The sequence below is a fragment of the Rhinopithecus roxellana genome, chromosome 14, assembly GCF_007565055.1.
Source record: "Rhinopithecus roxellana isolate Shanxi Qingling chromosome 14, ASM756505v1, whole genome shotgun sequence".
Taxonomy (NCBI): Eukaryota; Metazoa; Chordata; class Mammalia; order Primates; family Cercopithecidae; genus Rhinopithecus; species Rhinopithecus roxellana.
In genome coordinates this window covers 45,195,089-45,211,589 of record NC_044562.1, presented here as the reverse complement: position 1 = coordinate 45,211,589, position 16,501 = coordinate 45,195,089, and the positions used below count along the sequence as shown (strand labels likewise).

The window sequence follows — 16,501 nt, the reverse complement described above, 5'->3', positions numbered from 1 at the left end:
TGGTGTGAACACAGGAAATATTTTTTATGTACAGGACAAAGATGTTTGAAAGACAGAAAGATGCATACAGCAGCGTTTCCCCAACATCTCTACTGCGATCCAGTAGAAAAGCTTATATTCATGACCATTCTGAACAGTTACTTTTCTCCCACGCCCCCAAGCAGTGACTCTCCAATCTAAAATAAAGATACACAAGAGGTTGGTCTCGTTCTAGTTTTTCTTTCCTGTCATCAAATGATGTCATCTACATTGGGATGTCTTGGTTTGTGCTCCTTGTGACTAAAGATACAAGAAAGCTTGGGAGTCCGAGGCGGGCGGATTACGAGGTCAGGAGATCAAGACCATCCTGGCTAACATGGTGAAACCTCGTCTTTACTAAAAATACAAAAAATTAGCCAGGCGTGGTAGAGGGCGCCTGTAGTCCCAGCTACTCCTGAGGCTGAGGCAGGAGAATGGCGTGAAACCGGGAGGCGGAGCTTGCAGTGAGCTGAGATGGCGCCACTGCACTCCTGCCTGGGCGATAGAAGGAGACCCCGTCTCAAAAAACAAACAAACAAACAAACAAAAATATATAAGAAAGCAAGTGCGCCACTGTCCCTACTTACAGGATTCATGTACACCTGGGAATACACATATGAATTGAGTGAAAATTTAGTAACACAAATTAGAAGAAAGAGAAAGATGAAAGTAAGTTTAAAGGAGGTATTTTACTTAAGGAGGAAAGTTTTGCATTGGGGCATAAGGAAGTGACTTCCATGAATTGGTGTGAAATGGGGAGAATTTTATGTGCACAAGCATAGAGATGGACATGTTTAGGTGAACATGAAGAAAATTAGTTCAAGTGACCTTGATTAGAATTGAAATTTCCACTGTAGATTATAGAGATAGATGAACCAACTGTGAACTGATGATTAGGGTGTAAAGAAATATCTCCATTGCCAGATATATCCTTATACTGTGGACAAGCATATTTTTCCTGCAGAGATTTATCAAAGACCTATAAATGGTATTTGCCCCTCTTTCAAATATGACACAAAAATTACTGCTTGATAGATCCAGAAATACATTGGAAAGTTTTGTGGATGAGGATCTGGAAAGTATACACATAAAAGTCTAAATTAGAAATATTTATACTAAACTTTAGAGTAATGCAGGAAAAAAAGACCACTTTCTCTGGTACTCTTTTGCTATTCTATGTGATAAACTCTTTCTCTTCCAGTTTCCTAAAAAGTTATGTCATGAAAAGGCTGAATTTTTCTCTAGAAAGATCTGTTCTGTCTTTCCCAGGCAACATAAAAATTGGAAATCTCACAAGAAAGCACTCTGGCTTGCTAAAGAAATTTGTGAGAAATGGAAACAGCTATAGATAAGTATCTAACTTTTAGGAAGCCATTTAAACATAGCTCAAATACTTTGTCTTTTGACATTTGCCTGAAACTTAACTTCTAGGACTCAGGGTGGGTGGATGAGTCAAAGGGGCAAACGGAGGCTTTTCTTTCAGTGAATCTCTTACAGTCCCCTATTTAAATTGAGTTAGGATTAATTCTGGCAAAATCCCAACATAACAATCTTCTGGAAGATCAGTTCTGCAAATTAGACATACCAGATGAATAGGCATCCAGCAATTTTTCAAAATTATGGAGTTGTTAACTTTATAAGGGGAAATAAAAATTTATGCATTTACATTGTATATATTAAAACAAGGCAGAACATTTCTATATGTTCCTAAGTTATACAAACATATATGTAAGACTGAAATATGTAACAAACCTTTACATAAGCAGATGCATACAAACACCAGATGTGCTCTTTTTGTTACTGTGGGTTGTGTCTTCTATAAGGGAAAAAGAAATATTTATCATTTCTTTTACTGCTGAGGGGATGGGTGCGGCTCTCATATTTCAGAAAGGGGCTGGAAAGTGAGGGAAGCCAAACTTTTTCCTATTTAAGGCCAAAGCAAAGGAATCTCAGTGGCTGAGTTTTATGACGGGCCCGGTGCTGAAGGGCAGGGAACAACTTGATGGTGCTACTTTGAACTGCTTTTCTTTCCTCCTTTTTGCACAAAGAGTCTCATGTCTGATATTTAGACATGATGAGCTTTGTGCAAAAGGGGAGCTGGCTACTTCTTGCTCTGCTTCATCCCACTATTATTTTGGCACAACAGGAAGGTGAGTAGGTACTGATTTCAAGAAACTTTATGGGATTTTTGTCTTTTCTTCTCCTCACAAAGAGGGGTGTAAAGGGGAAAATCAGCTGCCTGATTAAAGATAATTTCCTCTATAAGCTCCAAATTGTGAAATGTTGAACTGACTATAGCTGTGCTTTTACATTACTTCAAAAATAATTGTGTCATGTGTGTATTTAAGAGTTCTGTGGTTGTTTAAGATAAAATGTTCTTGTACTAACTTGTTTTCATGTTAAAGGCACTGGAAACTTTTTAAAATGGCTTTAAAATTTTTCCCTCCTGGATTGTTAACATCTTGGAATACTTCCCCAGGCAGTCTGGAAGTTATTGGTCTTGCAATAATTTTATGTTCCTCTTTGTCTGCTAGATTCTTTGTAAGGTTAGAATATCGAGCATTGTTTTCTGAATAAGAATGCGTTTCAAATATCATGGATTAAGAACAGTCTAAAGGAAGGTACTATGCATTATCAGAATCATTGAATATATTTCTGTAAAACGGCAACAAAGTACCTATAAATATTCTTCAAAGGGATCAAACTGCTAAAATATTTTATTATTCCTGTTTTTATTTTTTTCAAGAATGATTGATTAATTCATCTTTTCTAGTAGCAAGATGTTAAGGGACTAGTATTTTCCACATATTCTACATTTTAACCGCATTCACATTAACGAAGAAAATATTTTTAAAAATGTTTTCAACAGGAGTTTTGACTTTGCTACAAACAAGGTAAAGATACTAGTACTGTTGGACTTCACAAAGCTGTTTAGCTATATTTTCTAATAATTGCATGTGATGTTTTTCATATTCTAATTTCTCCTAAAAATACATTTGTCTCATTATTTATGTGAAAATATTCTTTTATTTACCATAGTCATGAAAATACTGAACAAATTGGAATACAAACTTCCATAAAAATAAGTATTTAAATGCTAAATGTAAAGATAGCTAGGAGAAATCACTAGAGAATTTTTATTGCACATAACTAAACATGGTTACATTTAAACTTATAGATTTTGCAAAGGACATTGCATGATCATTTGTTTTTTGTTTGTAATATCAAATGTCTTTGTTGTCCTCACAGGTAATACATGTAAATGTGTGTATGAGGGGAGGGGTAGATGTACAGTGAAATGTCTTCGGTTATATTCAGCTCATGGACAAAAAAGAAAAGAAACACCCATATTCCTTGTTCCCTTAATTTCCTCTCCTTCTTACCCCTCCTCTCCTTCCCTTTCCCCTCCTCCTTATCTCTCTCCACCCCTTTTGGCTCCTTTAGACTTCTCTTCACTCATCACCCCACCCCTCCCTAGGCAAGCCCATCTCTACTCCTCTCTCCTCCTCTGTCTTCCCTGCCTGTTCCTCCCTTCCTACTCCCCATGTTGCCTCCTTATGCCTCCATTTCTTTTTTCAGTTCTCTCTCTCCTTGCCTCCTCGCCCCTTCTTTCCCCTGAACTCGCAATCCTTCTTTCTTTCTTATTCCTCTCCTCTTTTCCTCCCTATCCTGCTCCTCCCAGGAGATGCTACAACTCACAGTCCTTTCTTAGGATACCAAATGACTACTATCCCCCACCACCCATTTATTGAAAAGACTACAAACTTGGAGGTTTTAGCTCAAACAATTGTAAGGTATTTGTAGTTGCCTAGTGGTTACAAGCTTTTTATAAGCCCTGTGGCTATTTTTCTTCCCAGTCCAACTTTAGAGGGGGAGTGTTTGACACTTACAGTACCTTGACATCACATTAAATTGTATTTATTTCCCTTTTTCTCTTTAGATGCAGAAAATAATCAATAAGTATAAAATTTTACTGATAAGTGTTTGTGTGCTCTTAAGCTCAAAAAGAGTTGAAAGAGAACTATTCAGCCTATATATTTTTTTTTCATGAGTAAAAGTAAAGTTTAATTGACTTAAGACAGTACATCTTATGTTCCCTATGGGTTTTACAAGAAAATTCTGCTATTAGATAAGATTTGGAAAAGTTACAGGAGGTATCTGAATATTCAGCACACTGAGAACTGTTATAAAGTTCTAGGGTGGTGTTTCTTGTATATGTCCTCATAACTTCAGAGACAGCACAGCTCTAATGAACACTCACTTCTAGTTCACTCACAGGCATTTTTTGGGTATAAACAAGTCCTCAAAAAGAATTTTGGTCTTCTTACAAATTTGTGAAAATTGTATTTAATTCATGTGTTATATTCCACCAATGAAGAAACATGGTCTGTTTTATATTTCCTGTAGTTTATAAACATGCCAAATTTTAAGTGCAAAGATGCGTCACCTAGTGGCTGACAAGACAGGTTACCATTTACATAACGAATGCCAATATTAATGTTCCTTAACTGGCTTCAGTAGTTTATAATGAGCTTTAAAAAAATCATATGCGTGAATTTTAAATGTTAACGCTGCTTTCCTAAGGAAATTAGTATGCTACGGATAAATATTGCAAACACACATACTGACAGAAAAACACAATGGTAACAGTATTCAGAGTCTTTTTGGAAATTAGCTTAAATGTTATGGCCATTTAAAAAATTCCACATATGACTATTTTTTAAATATATTTTTCATTTCTTTGATGTAGTCCTTATTTGACATAAGTATTTTATTCGCTGCTTAATAGATAGATTATAGACAGCTGTTACTAAGTAATACTGCTTCATTAGGGCAGAAACAGAAACTTTAGTTTAATTAAATGTGTACTAATGTTTGAGTTTCTATATTTTGCTACAGTGATAGTTCCAGTAAAATAAACTGTGGAGCTTTAGTTGTTTGAGATTTTTAAAACTATAAATGGACTCAGAGAATCAGTTTCTTCTTAGATATCACGAGAGTATATTTTTCATTATGCTTTAAGAGGGAATTTGTAACTTGCTCAGGTAACATTCAGGTTTTCTGGTTTGCATTTGTCCCTACAATTAAACACATTGAACTACAGGAAAATGTTATAAATTTAGGAACAACTGCATTTTTAAGCAGAGAGGATGCATAGTTGCTCACACATCTCAGTGTCAGTCACCTAACATGGATCAGTGCTTTATTTGAGATTACAAAACTAGAAAATGACAAAGTCAAAGCTAGGACCAATATTCTGTTAAGTCTTAGATAATTACAGAACACACATTAAAATTAGAGTATTTGAATTTTCTTAGTTTTGTAACTATTTGCCATTGACAGGAGATACTGAAAAATTACATATCATCCTAGAAAGCACAGGAGCTAATAATGCATTTCTAAAGGTGAAGAAAGAATAGGTATTTTTCTGTTTAATACTCAATTTTATAGAGAGTAGTACATTTACTTTTTTAAACCCCAGCAGCTCAGGATCTTATTTTAAAAGAAATTATCACCAGTTCTGTGTGAGTAAATAAAGTATTATAATACAACACTTCGTGTTTTTCATTCATGATACTTGTATTTCCTTACCTGAGCTTTATTTCTAGGGAAGGAAAAAATGCTCAGGTAATACCAGAGCTTTGAAAAATTTGGATTTTCAAAAATACCTTTTTATGTATAGGCCTTTAGCTCATCTGATGTTGAATACTCTTTAGATGATCTAAAGGCCTATACATACAAAGGTATTTTTATTAAATTCTGGAATTAAACATTTCAGCATTATAAGAAAAGAAAGCAAAGCCACTGGAACAATTCTGGGAAAGAAGGAAAGACTGTGATTAAATGCCTTTTAACTAATTCAGATTCCTGGATTGATGTCTTATTTACAGGCTTCTTTTTAAAAATCAAGAATGATTGACTGTGAGTTTACCAGGATTATAGTTGAGGCTACAGGACAGCTCCTCAGGAAAGCCCCTGTTCTACATCTACAGTCACATGCTGGACTTGAGTTGTCACTCAGAGAAGAGTGCCATCTACCGAAACTCCACAGTTTCCATTGTGAATGGCTTCTTTGGTGCAGAGTTCCAAAAATTATGTAGCCCAGCTCTTTAATTTTGTAACATCTAGTGATATCCCCGCCTTGAAGTGATTAAAGTAGATTGTTTAAGAATTAAAGCTTTAAAGATGAAAGATGTTATTGCTTTTGCTGGACATGAGGAACAGTTGTAAAGTTTCCAGGTCTACAATAACTTTCTGGAACTCTCTCAGTGAACTGTTTCTTGTAAAAGTTTTCCCTAGGAAAAAAGCTCAATCCCATTGTTTCCATGCTCAAAAAAAAAAGTCATATAGTGTAAAAAAAAAACTCTCCAGACTTTTCAAAGGGGAAACTTTGCCTGTTTCATGTCAAGATGACAACGGAAAAAATGAGATAGCTATTCTTACATAAATCACTTGTGAACTGCAGTTTGGGGAGTTACATTAACCACCAGAGTTTCAGTCTGTGTCTAATGAAAACACAGCAGAAGTGGATTCCTTTCAGATTAACTAATAAAACCCTTGTTTTTTTCCATGACTTAGGTCAAGCACTGATGTTTAAAATGTAGTCTTAATGAGCAAAATGAAATGTTGAAAGAGGACAAGTCAAAATGCCCAAAAAATATAAACATCAAAGAGAAAAGATCCAGAAATTATTAAAAGTTAAATTTCCCTTGAATTCTAGTTTTAAGAAAGTACCGCTTGAGTAAAATGGCATACATTTTTCCGAAACTGTTTTTGTATAGTATTTTGTGTAGAGGATGACGGAGACTGCATTTCTCAAGTAAATTAAAATCATAGATATACTCTTTGGAATTGCATAGCATGTTCACAATGTTCGAGTTTCATTCAATGAAAACTTCTAACGAACTTAGATAAACATTAATAGGAATCATTTAATAACTATATTTTCTGACAAACAGTGTGTTAATGAGACATCTTAAACATATTTTTGCACTGGATGCAGAAGTCTTTTCTGTCTGGTACTATTGTTGTTATAATCCTACTTTTTTGTATATAGAAAAATGTATGCAGGGTTTCTGAGTCACACATTTATTCTGTTGGTGGTCTGGATGTCACCAGGGTGGCTTTAGAGATATAACCCTTCTTCATAAGGTCAAGAGAAAATAAACAGGAGAATTTAACCCCAGATGGCATCTTCCTGTTTTGAGGCCAGATAGAAAAGATATTTTGCAGAGAACTGTTCTCCTTAAAAATATACCTATCTAGATTCAGATTTTAACCTTGCAGTGATAAAAAAAATCATATGGGACAGAGCTTTGGAGTTGACTTCTTTAATCGTATTCAGTTTTGAAATAGCAGAAAGAAAAGAGAATGCAGTAATTAAGAGTATCAAATTTAGAGGAAGTCTTCTTACATTCAAATCTTCTTTTTTACCCTGACAGTGTAAACTTGGGAAATTACTTAATGTTTCTGTGGTTAAGATTCCTCATCTGTAAAATTAGGATTATGACAGCTCTAAGCTCATAAGGCCTTTGGGAGTACAAAGCAAAATAGATAAAACTACTCAGAGCAGTGCCTACAAGATAGGAGGTACTATACAAGCTCTACCTAGCACTAGTTTTACTAACGCTGGCAAATAAAATTACTCTAAGGAAGAAATTAAAGTACTTAGTAACTTAGTGATAAGGATGGTGAAATGTAAAATTTTATTTATAAGACTATACAACTTAAAGTTGTTTGCCAACTGTAATAAGTAGAATATATTCTCTTCAACGTTTTTATAATTTGACACTAAGCAGATTTTATTATATATGCAATTGCTGTTGGTTAGATATAAGATAATTTAAATTTTCTAATTATCTAATTATTTTTATTTTTAACAGGATAAAATATTAATCAACTTAAAGGACATTTCTAACTGGAGATTGAAAAATCATATATCTATAAAATATGAAACAAGAAAATATCTACAACTGATAATTTATCAATTTTTTTTCCTGGAGGTAGCAAGAATAAATAAAATCTTCTTTGTCTATGCAAAAGTGCTTTTAAATTAAAATTATTCACCTAGAATGTCTCCAGATACTTTCTTCAGAGCCCTTTTTGTTAAGTAATCTAACATATTTTAAGATACTGTAATAAAGATATAAGCAGCAAAAAAAATATTTTATTAAAATTTATGGTTTCCAAACAGTATCATTTAAAAGGCAAACTAAACGTATTTCAATTGGAAACTGTATGAATGCCAAATACCCACATGTACAAAATGTTCAGCTTTCTAAAGTAATGAAAATAAATTATTATAATTTACAAATCATATCTGTGATTCTTAGATTTTCAGATTATACATCTTTTCCCAGATAAGGATTCAGTAAGAAGAGAAGAGGAAAAAATATTCACTTTTCATTCAAGCCAAATTAACTATTTAATTAAGTGCTTTAGGGAATAATAATAATAATATTGCTCCAAAAATAGTATTAAGACAAACATATTATGCATTTTTTGTCCTAACAATATTATTTCTTCAAGTCAGCATAATTTAACATAAAGAATGGAAACAAAAGAATCACAAAAAAGTAAGCTTTATGCACACCTAAAAATATAAAATTATGTTATCTGGCTTTATTCTTCTCTAAAATTCCAAAATAGAAAACTAGGAAAGAAGCAGCTAAGAGTGGTTTAAGTCATGTGTTAGCTTCAATATGTTTTATATTATAGATCCCAACAAGGGGATGATTGAGCTTAATACATTGCTTGTGTGATCACAAGTAAATTTCTTTCAGAATTGTACTTTGTAGTAAGGAACAGAAACACCAAATGACATGGGAGATGGAATTTAAAATTAATTACAAATTGGAACAGAGAGATTTAAACAACTAAAATAACGGAAGTAATTGGAAAGTCCATTACTTTCCAATAGTAAAATGAAATTATTTGCCTTTTATTTAATATTTTTGGAAAAAATTAACTTATTATTTTAACCAAAGCTACTCTGAATACAGATTCCTAAGAAATGAAGAGAATAATATGAGATGACTTATTTCAAAATCCCATTTTCTATTCTATATCTAAATGTTGCAAATGGCTAACTAGAGTATTTTTATTCCTCTAGAAACAAAATATTCTTTTCCTTGACTTTGACTTTGCCATGATTTTCACACATATTACTAGGTCCATGAAACATTGATCTAAGAGGTTTAACTTTCAGTAGAATATATTGCTAACTATATTTTGTCATGCATGGAACGATAAAGGAAGCTACACAAAACTCTATTTTTTCAGCAAAGGTAACTAAGGTAGAAAAACAGAGAAAGGGCTAATTTTCAGCCACAAGTTTTTACAGGAACTGACTTTTCAGGAGAGCCAAATTTATTTCAAGTGGATATGAAATAACTTATGGCAATAAACAAAGTTGCATTCATTCTTATTTTTTAAGCATTCCAACTCTCTTCTTTAACTTAAAACAATATGACTTTCTAAAGTAAAACAAAACATGCATGCACCATGTTGACTGTCATGTGCAAGTGAGAAAAAAAAATTTTAAGAATATGACAATTTTTTAAATTGCACTAAAATAATCTTTATATTGAGGCTACTGTGTTTGAAAAAGTACTATAATATGTTTCTAATAAAATTTGGAAACAATAAGCTAAATGACAACCTTAATTTTTATAACATTGCATTTAATCCAATTTTAACAAACTCATTTACAATTTTAATAGGTCAATATTGTGCTTATTTATTTAGTAATTAGCAGAACAAATGGAAAGTACTGTATTTCTAATGATGTGAGGACACCTTTAATGAGACATAAACAGAGGAGGATGAATACACAGGAAGGAAAAGCATTTATGTTAATTTCTAGGCAGATCAAGAACACATAGAAAGTACTTAAAATAGGAAGTGTTTGAGTCTAGCTTTAACTACTATCTTCATTTGTCTTTAATATGCCTTTAGTATTCAATAGCTGTTTTTCATAACCCATATGCTGTATTAAGTGTGAAAAGATGTTCCTGATCCAGGGGCAAAAAGCTAAAAGAATCATCCATACAATCTAACAATGTTCTTGAGGATAGATCTGGGGGGCTTAAAATATACATTATTAATGAGAAAATCTTGAGCTGAAACTAATCTGTAGGAACATTTCATATAAAGTTGATTTGGAGAAAATGTTTAAGTGGTTCATTTTGAGAAAAGGAACCAATGTAATTACAGTGCTCCATGTAATTTTACGGCATAATCTTCCAACCCCAAATTTTCAGACCTTTTCTGCAAACTGGTGAACTTAGTACTTAAATACAAGATGCCAGTTCTGTAATGAGTTTAATGCATAGACTCACCTATGTTATTACTCTTCACACCAATGTGTAAATGACTGTTTGCTCTTCTCTTAAATATGTTTTCCATAACACCATTCAAATAGGCCTACTTCATTTGCACTGAGATAAGCATTTTGGTATTCAGCTTTTATATTCACTAAGAATTAAGAAATACTCCTTTAAAAGCTTAGGAAATGTTTATAGAAAATATATCCCATGTTCTCATATATGTGTTTCAAACATAGGGGAGGAATTAGAATAACTTTTCTAAATAAACTATTTGCCTACTTAAAATTGCATTTAAAAAATGAAGCTTTCCTTCATTAGCTGTAAACTACATTGAGAAATTGTAACATGAAGAAAGAATGGATTATCTATCTTCTCAAATAGATCAAGTGTGTTGTACAATATCATTAAATTTGTATCAGAACACATAAATGGAAATGAGAGGGGGAAGCAATTTCAGTACTCCCTAGAGTCTAGGTTTTGAAATGCTTTTTGGTGAACATTTACTAAATCAGCTAAACATTTCAACTCACTTAAATACAAACCTAAATTATTATTACCCTAGACAGAGAGAAGATATAGAAACAAGAACTTGAAAAGGTGATTTTTTGTGGCTGCATGTCGTGCCCAGATGGAAAAATCTTAGGACCTCTAAAAGGCCTCTTGACCACTAGGCAGCAAAAACTAATTTTGAACTACTTGCCTACTCGGAAGCAGGCCTCCTTCAGTAGACATTTTAAATATCTTGGCTTTGAGAAAATAAAAATTTCACTGTCTCACAAAAATATAAATTACTGAACAGTACATCATTTGTTGTTTGCAAAAATTTTTGCAGATGCTTAAAAACTTATTTATTTGCTTAATTACTGGCAAACTATCATACCAATCGTCAAGAACTAAAGTTGCATTTAACCACAATACACAGCTAATGCTTTAAGAATTGAGACTAGGTTTTGTTTTGGCAATTCCTAAGCTGATTCATAGTTAATAGCTGCTGAAATTTCAGTACCTTGTATATAATTATGAAGCAAGTCTAAAATTTTGGTTGAAGCAATTTTTTTTACCATTTTAAGCCACAAATACAGATGGTTATGATTCATATTTTCCCTATTATTTTTACCTATTCCTTGCCAATATTTATTTTAAAAACATCTTTTTCTTTTCTTTTTGGTGATTTGGAAATGTCTTTACATCCATATGGGATATACAATGTATTATGTCATATCATGTTGACCGAGTAATGCCAAACAGAGCTAACAGTGACATTTGATACGCACAATAAGTTCTATTAAAGCTTTCCCAGGAAAATCTGGTAGAGTTTTATGGTGCCAAGATTAGCTCAGTTTTCCCCTGAATTTCTCAACTAGGTTAATAAAATCCAGAAAGTCTTCAGAGTTAGTGACAAAATAATCTTTTTAGTTTAATGCTCCCATCTGCTGTTAAGGCAAAGAATAGCAATTGGGTAGAAAAGCTTATTTTCAATTGTGCCATTAATAAATAAATGTTTAAATGCTTGTGTGATATACATTGATATTAATTCTTACTATAAATGAAATTAAAATACCTGTTGGTCTTAAGGAAAATTGACTATGGTATGCCAATTTTATGATAATAAGCAGATATGATATTTTAATTAAATCCTTGCTACTTAGCAAATTACGTAGGACAAATATAATTTTCTAATGAAAGGAAGAAATTATTTGTTTCAAACCATTTCAACTTTGGCTATTGTTAGTAGTCCTGACAGAGTAACAAAAATCACATTTCAGCAAAACCTGAGGAAACTTCATGTCATCTAACTTGTTTTTCAGCTGTTGAAGGAGGATGTTCCCATCTTGGTCAGTCCTACGCGGATAGAGATGTCTGGAAGCCAGAACCATGCCAAATTTGTGTCTGTGACTCAGGATCCGTTCTCTGTGATGACATAATATGTGACGATCAAGAATTAGACTGCCCCAACCCAGAAATTCCATTTGGAGAATGTTGTGCAGTTTGCCCACAGCCTCCAACTGCTGTGAGTTCAAAGATAAACTGTGCACCTTCAATATTCATATTTAGACACATGAATAGTTCTTATATCATAGGAGCCTAAAAGGAAATGAAAGTCATGTTCGTCAAATAGCCATGTTTGTATTACAAGTAAATAGTGGACGTTTCAATGTAAAGATAAGGATTGGTTAGAATCTGGGTTAAGAAATAATATGCAAATTCCGTGTCTTCTTTAATTTGTTTCTTTTCCATTTATTAGCCTACTCGCCCTCCTAATGGTCAAGGACCTCAAGGCCCCAAGGGAGATCCAGTAAGTAAACATTCTTCAGTAAAATAAAATTAATACTAATGATAATTCTAGTAAGAGTTTGCTTTTTTTCTGTTCATACCCTTTCTAGATTTGAACTTTCATCACACATTCTCTTTATTTACCACATATTTGAATAATGGCACCAAACAACAGACTGGGAATCCATAATTGTATATGTAAAGATTTCAATTTCCCAAACTTCATATTATGTCTTCACCCCCATGATCAGTTTAAATAAAATATATAGGTCAATATGCAAAGGAATACGTTATACTTAAATTATTCATGTGATTTTGATTAAAAATATGTTATAAAGAAAATATATTACTTGTATTGATTCCTAATATTATAAAGTGGAGAAACAACAATCTGATAATGATTCTGAATCACCAGGATTTTTCACTATTTAATTTATTTTTACCTCTTTTTTTAGGGCCCTCCTGGTATTCCTGGGAGAAATGGTGACCCTGGTATTCCAGGACAACCAGGTTCCCCGGGTTCTCCTGGCCCCCCTGGAATCTGTGAATCATGCCCTACTGGTCCTCAGGTATAATAAATTGTGTTACTTTAAAAATCCCCTCATAAAACTATCTAGCTCATCTTCTTTCTTTACTCTATATTACATCTCACTATTATGAGTTCTTTGTATCTGTTCTCTGATTCTATGTATTTAATAAATCCTTATTTAGTGATTCTGTGTATTAGGCACTATTCTAAGTGCTTTATAAGTATTCATTCATCCTCAATGCTAATGTCATTGCTTCTATATACTTGGAAAAGTTGCCGATTTCTCAGCAGATGTATAGCATACACATTATGTTTAAGAAGTGAACTATCAACTTACAAAAAAATTAACCTACATAATTTAGTTAGTACTATATCTATACTTTATTCTCCTACTAACACCAATGTCAAAGCCTCTAAAAGTTTGGAAAAAAGAAGTTGAAGAACTGTGAATATTCCTATTGAACAGGATTATTTCTGCCTATGAAACTGCTCTTACTAATCCTTCAGAGCACATCTTGCTTCTCCTGAAGCATGGTAACCAAATAAATCTGCATGTAAAACAACCAAATAAAAAAATATGACAAAATTGCTGCTGCATGGAATTAGGTGAAATAAGAAAATATATTACACAAATCTTTGTGAGGTTAAAAAGTGCTTTTCGAAAAGCAATTCAACAAGAACTAAAGTGTATTGTCTAAGTTATTCTTATTCTAGTAACCAAATAGAACCTAACTCTAGATCTAAAACTTAGAATTTAAAAAAAGCTTCAAAGAAATCCAATAAGCATATGAGCTTTTCTACTAATTTTGGCTTATTTTCTGTGGAGATGTTTATTTTTGAGTGAATCTTTTAGTCATATTAACCAGAATCCAGGGGATATGAATTTCACTTGTATCATTAAGTGTTGGAAAAATAATTTGACTTCATTTTCTTTTGCTCAAAATGAGAAGGTGTATTATATGATCTTGAGACTCTTTTGGCCTCAAACAGCCTATGATCCTATGTTTGTAATGATGTAGATACTGCTTAGAAATAATAGCTGAAGTAAGAGTATAATAGGAAAAATTGGGGGAAACGAATGTTTAACACAGTGGAAAGATTTGTGCATCACACAAGAAAATGCTTCTGTAGGATATCTAATGTCTCAATCTACAGAAAAACAGAATAAACAAGATAATTAGTTAATACATACCACATCTTTTGGCACACAAAAACCTATCAGTGGTTACTAGATGTTGCATGCACCTCTAAATGCTTTTTAAAAGACTTATAAACTGTCTATTAAAATGATCATATCTATTTGGTCTCCTTGCCACAGAACTATTCTCCCCAGTATGATTCATATGATGTCAAGTCTGGAGTAGCAGTAGGAGGACTCGGTGGCTATCCTGGACCAGCTGTATGTACAAATGTTTCTCAGCATTTTAGAGCTTTGTTATCTTTCCAGTTTGTAAAATCTTGAATGGTTGCTCTTCTAGGAATTCAGTATTTGTATGGAATTGTACAAAATAGCTTATTCCTAATAAGGCTGGGAAAGAAAATGGTAGCATTATCATGTTCTTTCTATCTCATTCACATTATTAATCCAATTTTTGATCACATATAAACTTTTTACTAAAAAGCAAAAACCAAAGTCAACAGTTATTAACATTTCAGGAAAGTCTTTATAAGAGAAAATGGAAATGTACAAACTATTGTTTTATAAATTTGCTATCAGTATTTAGAAACAGCGTGTTACAAAACTGAAGCATACTGTTTTCAGCATGCTGAAGGTTTTCTAGTTTAATCTGTACTTCTGAACAATGATAAATCAATTGTCCTGTGTATGATGATTCTTGTGTGACCATATAAATCTCTAAGTCAATTAACTGTGATAGATATATCAACATAATTATGGACTTTATGGTTGATTCACATTATTATTTCAGATAACTGATTATAGGATTTGTAGTGTGCCAATAAATGTTTTTCTGCACTGAGTTGGGCTGCCAAGCGAGAAATTGCTTCTTCACCAGTGCAATATAATCCTAACATTGCAGGGATTTTCATAGCATTGTGTACTAATTTTTCCAAATTTTTTAATTCCCTTCCTTAGGAATTCAGGACAACATTTTATAACATTTATTAATAATTTATATGGAATCTGTGAGAATTTCATTACAGTAATGTTTGCTTGCTAAGATCACCATTGTAGGTCTCATCAATAGTTATCAAAAGATGAGATATATTTGTTCACAGTTTTAACAATGCAAGTGTCATTGCTTTGAAGCTTGGACAAAGTGTATTTTGCATTCATTTATTTTGTTTTTCATTCAAATTCACATTCCAGGGCCCCCCAGGCCCTCCCGGTCCCCCTGGTACATCTGGTCATCCTGGTTCCCCTGTAAGTATAGCCATTAGTGGTGTTTTCTTCTTCATTTTTAGAAAAATCAAATTAGTATACATTCTGCTGTAATTCAGCCATTCCAGCATGCATAATCCCAGTTAACTAGAGAAGTCATAACCAAGAAACTGATTAAGGCTTCAAAGATAGAATTCCATATTTAATTCCTTTCCACCAACAACTATTGGCAATTAAAACCCTGGTAAAATTAAACCACATTAATTTGCATGTGACAGGGCTTTTAGTTCAAAACCATTCAGTTTCAATGGATTGCAATGAATGCAATGAAATGCATTAACTCCATTCTGATCTGAAAAAAATTTGGTCTCAATATTTATAAACTGGAGTAAAATTTGCTGATTACATTCACAATTCTGATTTCTTACTGTCAAGATGTAAATGAATTATATGAAGATTTTGTTACTTTTAAAATATTTACATATTCTACTCACTAGGGATCTCCAGGATACCAAGGACCCCCTGGTGAACCTGGACAAGCTGGTCCTGCAGTAAGTAACAATTAAATTTATATTTATATATAAGTTGATAATTCTATATGGAACCTACCTTTGTTTTCTAAAACAAGTATAGGCCCTTACAGAATGGAGATTAAATTTACCCTTAAATTTGCAAATAACAAATAGCATTTTATCAAGTCTTTTGGACTCTTTCAATTGGTTAGCTATCTTAGAGACACTAGTTACTAAAGGAATTCTCTCATCATTAGCCATCAAAATAGTCCACTTCCCAGAGCTGGTACAAATTAAAATTTGTTTATATATTTTCTGTAACCACTCAGTTCACTCTTATATCTAATCTACTGATAAATATAATTATATATATTTACATATGTAAACATGCATATACATATATCTTAGACAGTAGAAATAAACATAATCTAAGAGAGTCCTTTAGAAGGATATGCTCTGTAAATAAGCAGGTAAAATAATTATTTAAATACATTATTTC

At 32.7% G+C, this 16,501-nt stretch overlaps 1 protein-coding gene across 1 annotated transcript in view; it reads left to right on the top strand.

Annotated features, from left to right (window-relative positions):
- Positions 1-1,919: 1,919 nt before the first annotated feature.
- The window catches only part of COL3A1 (collagen type III alpha 1 chain), a 38,850-nt gene continuing 24,268 nt past the window's right edge, over positions 1,920-16,501 (top strand). Inside the window, exons 1-7 of the mRNA XM_010370287.2 lie at positions 1,920-2,168; positions 12,155-12,357; positions 12,592-12,642; positions 13,076-13,189; positions 14,468-14,548; positions 15,479-15,532; positions 15,988-16,041. Of these exons, the coding sequence (XP_010368589.1) occupies positions 2,090-2,168; positions 12,155-12,357; positions 12,592-12,642; positions 13,076-13,189; positions 14,468-14,548; positions 15,479-15,532; positions 15,988-16,041 (636 nt within the window). The 5' untranslated portion in view covers positions 1,920-2,089. The remainder of the gene's footprint in view (positions 2,169-12,154; positions 12,358-12,591; positions 12,643-13,075; positions 13,190-14,467; positions 14,549-15,478; positions 15,533-15,987; positions 16,042-16,501) is intronic.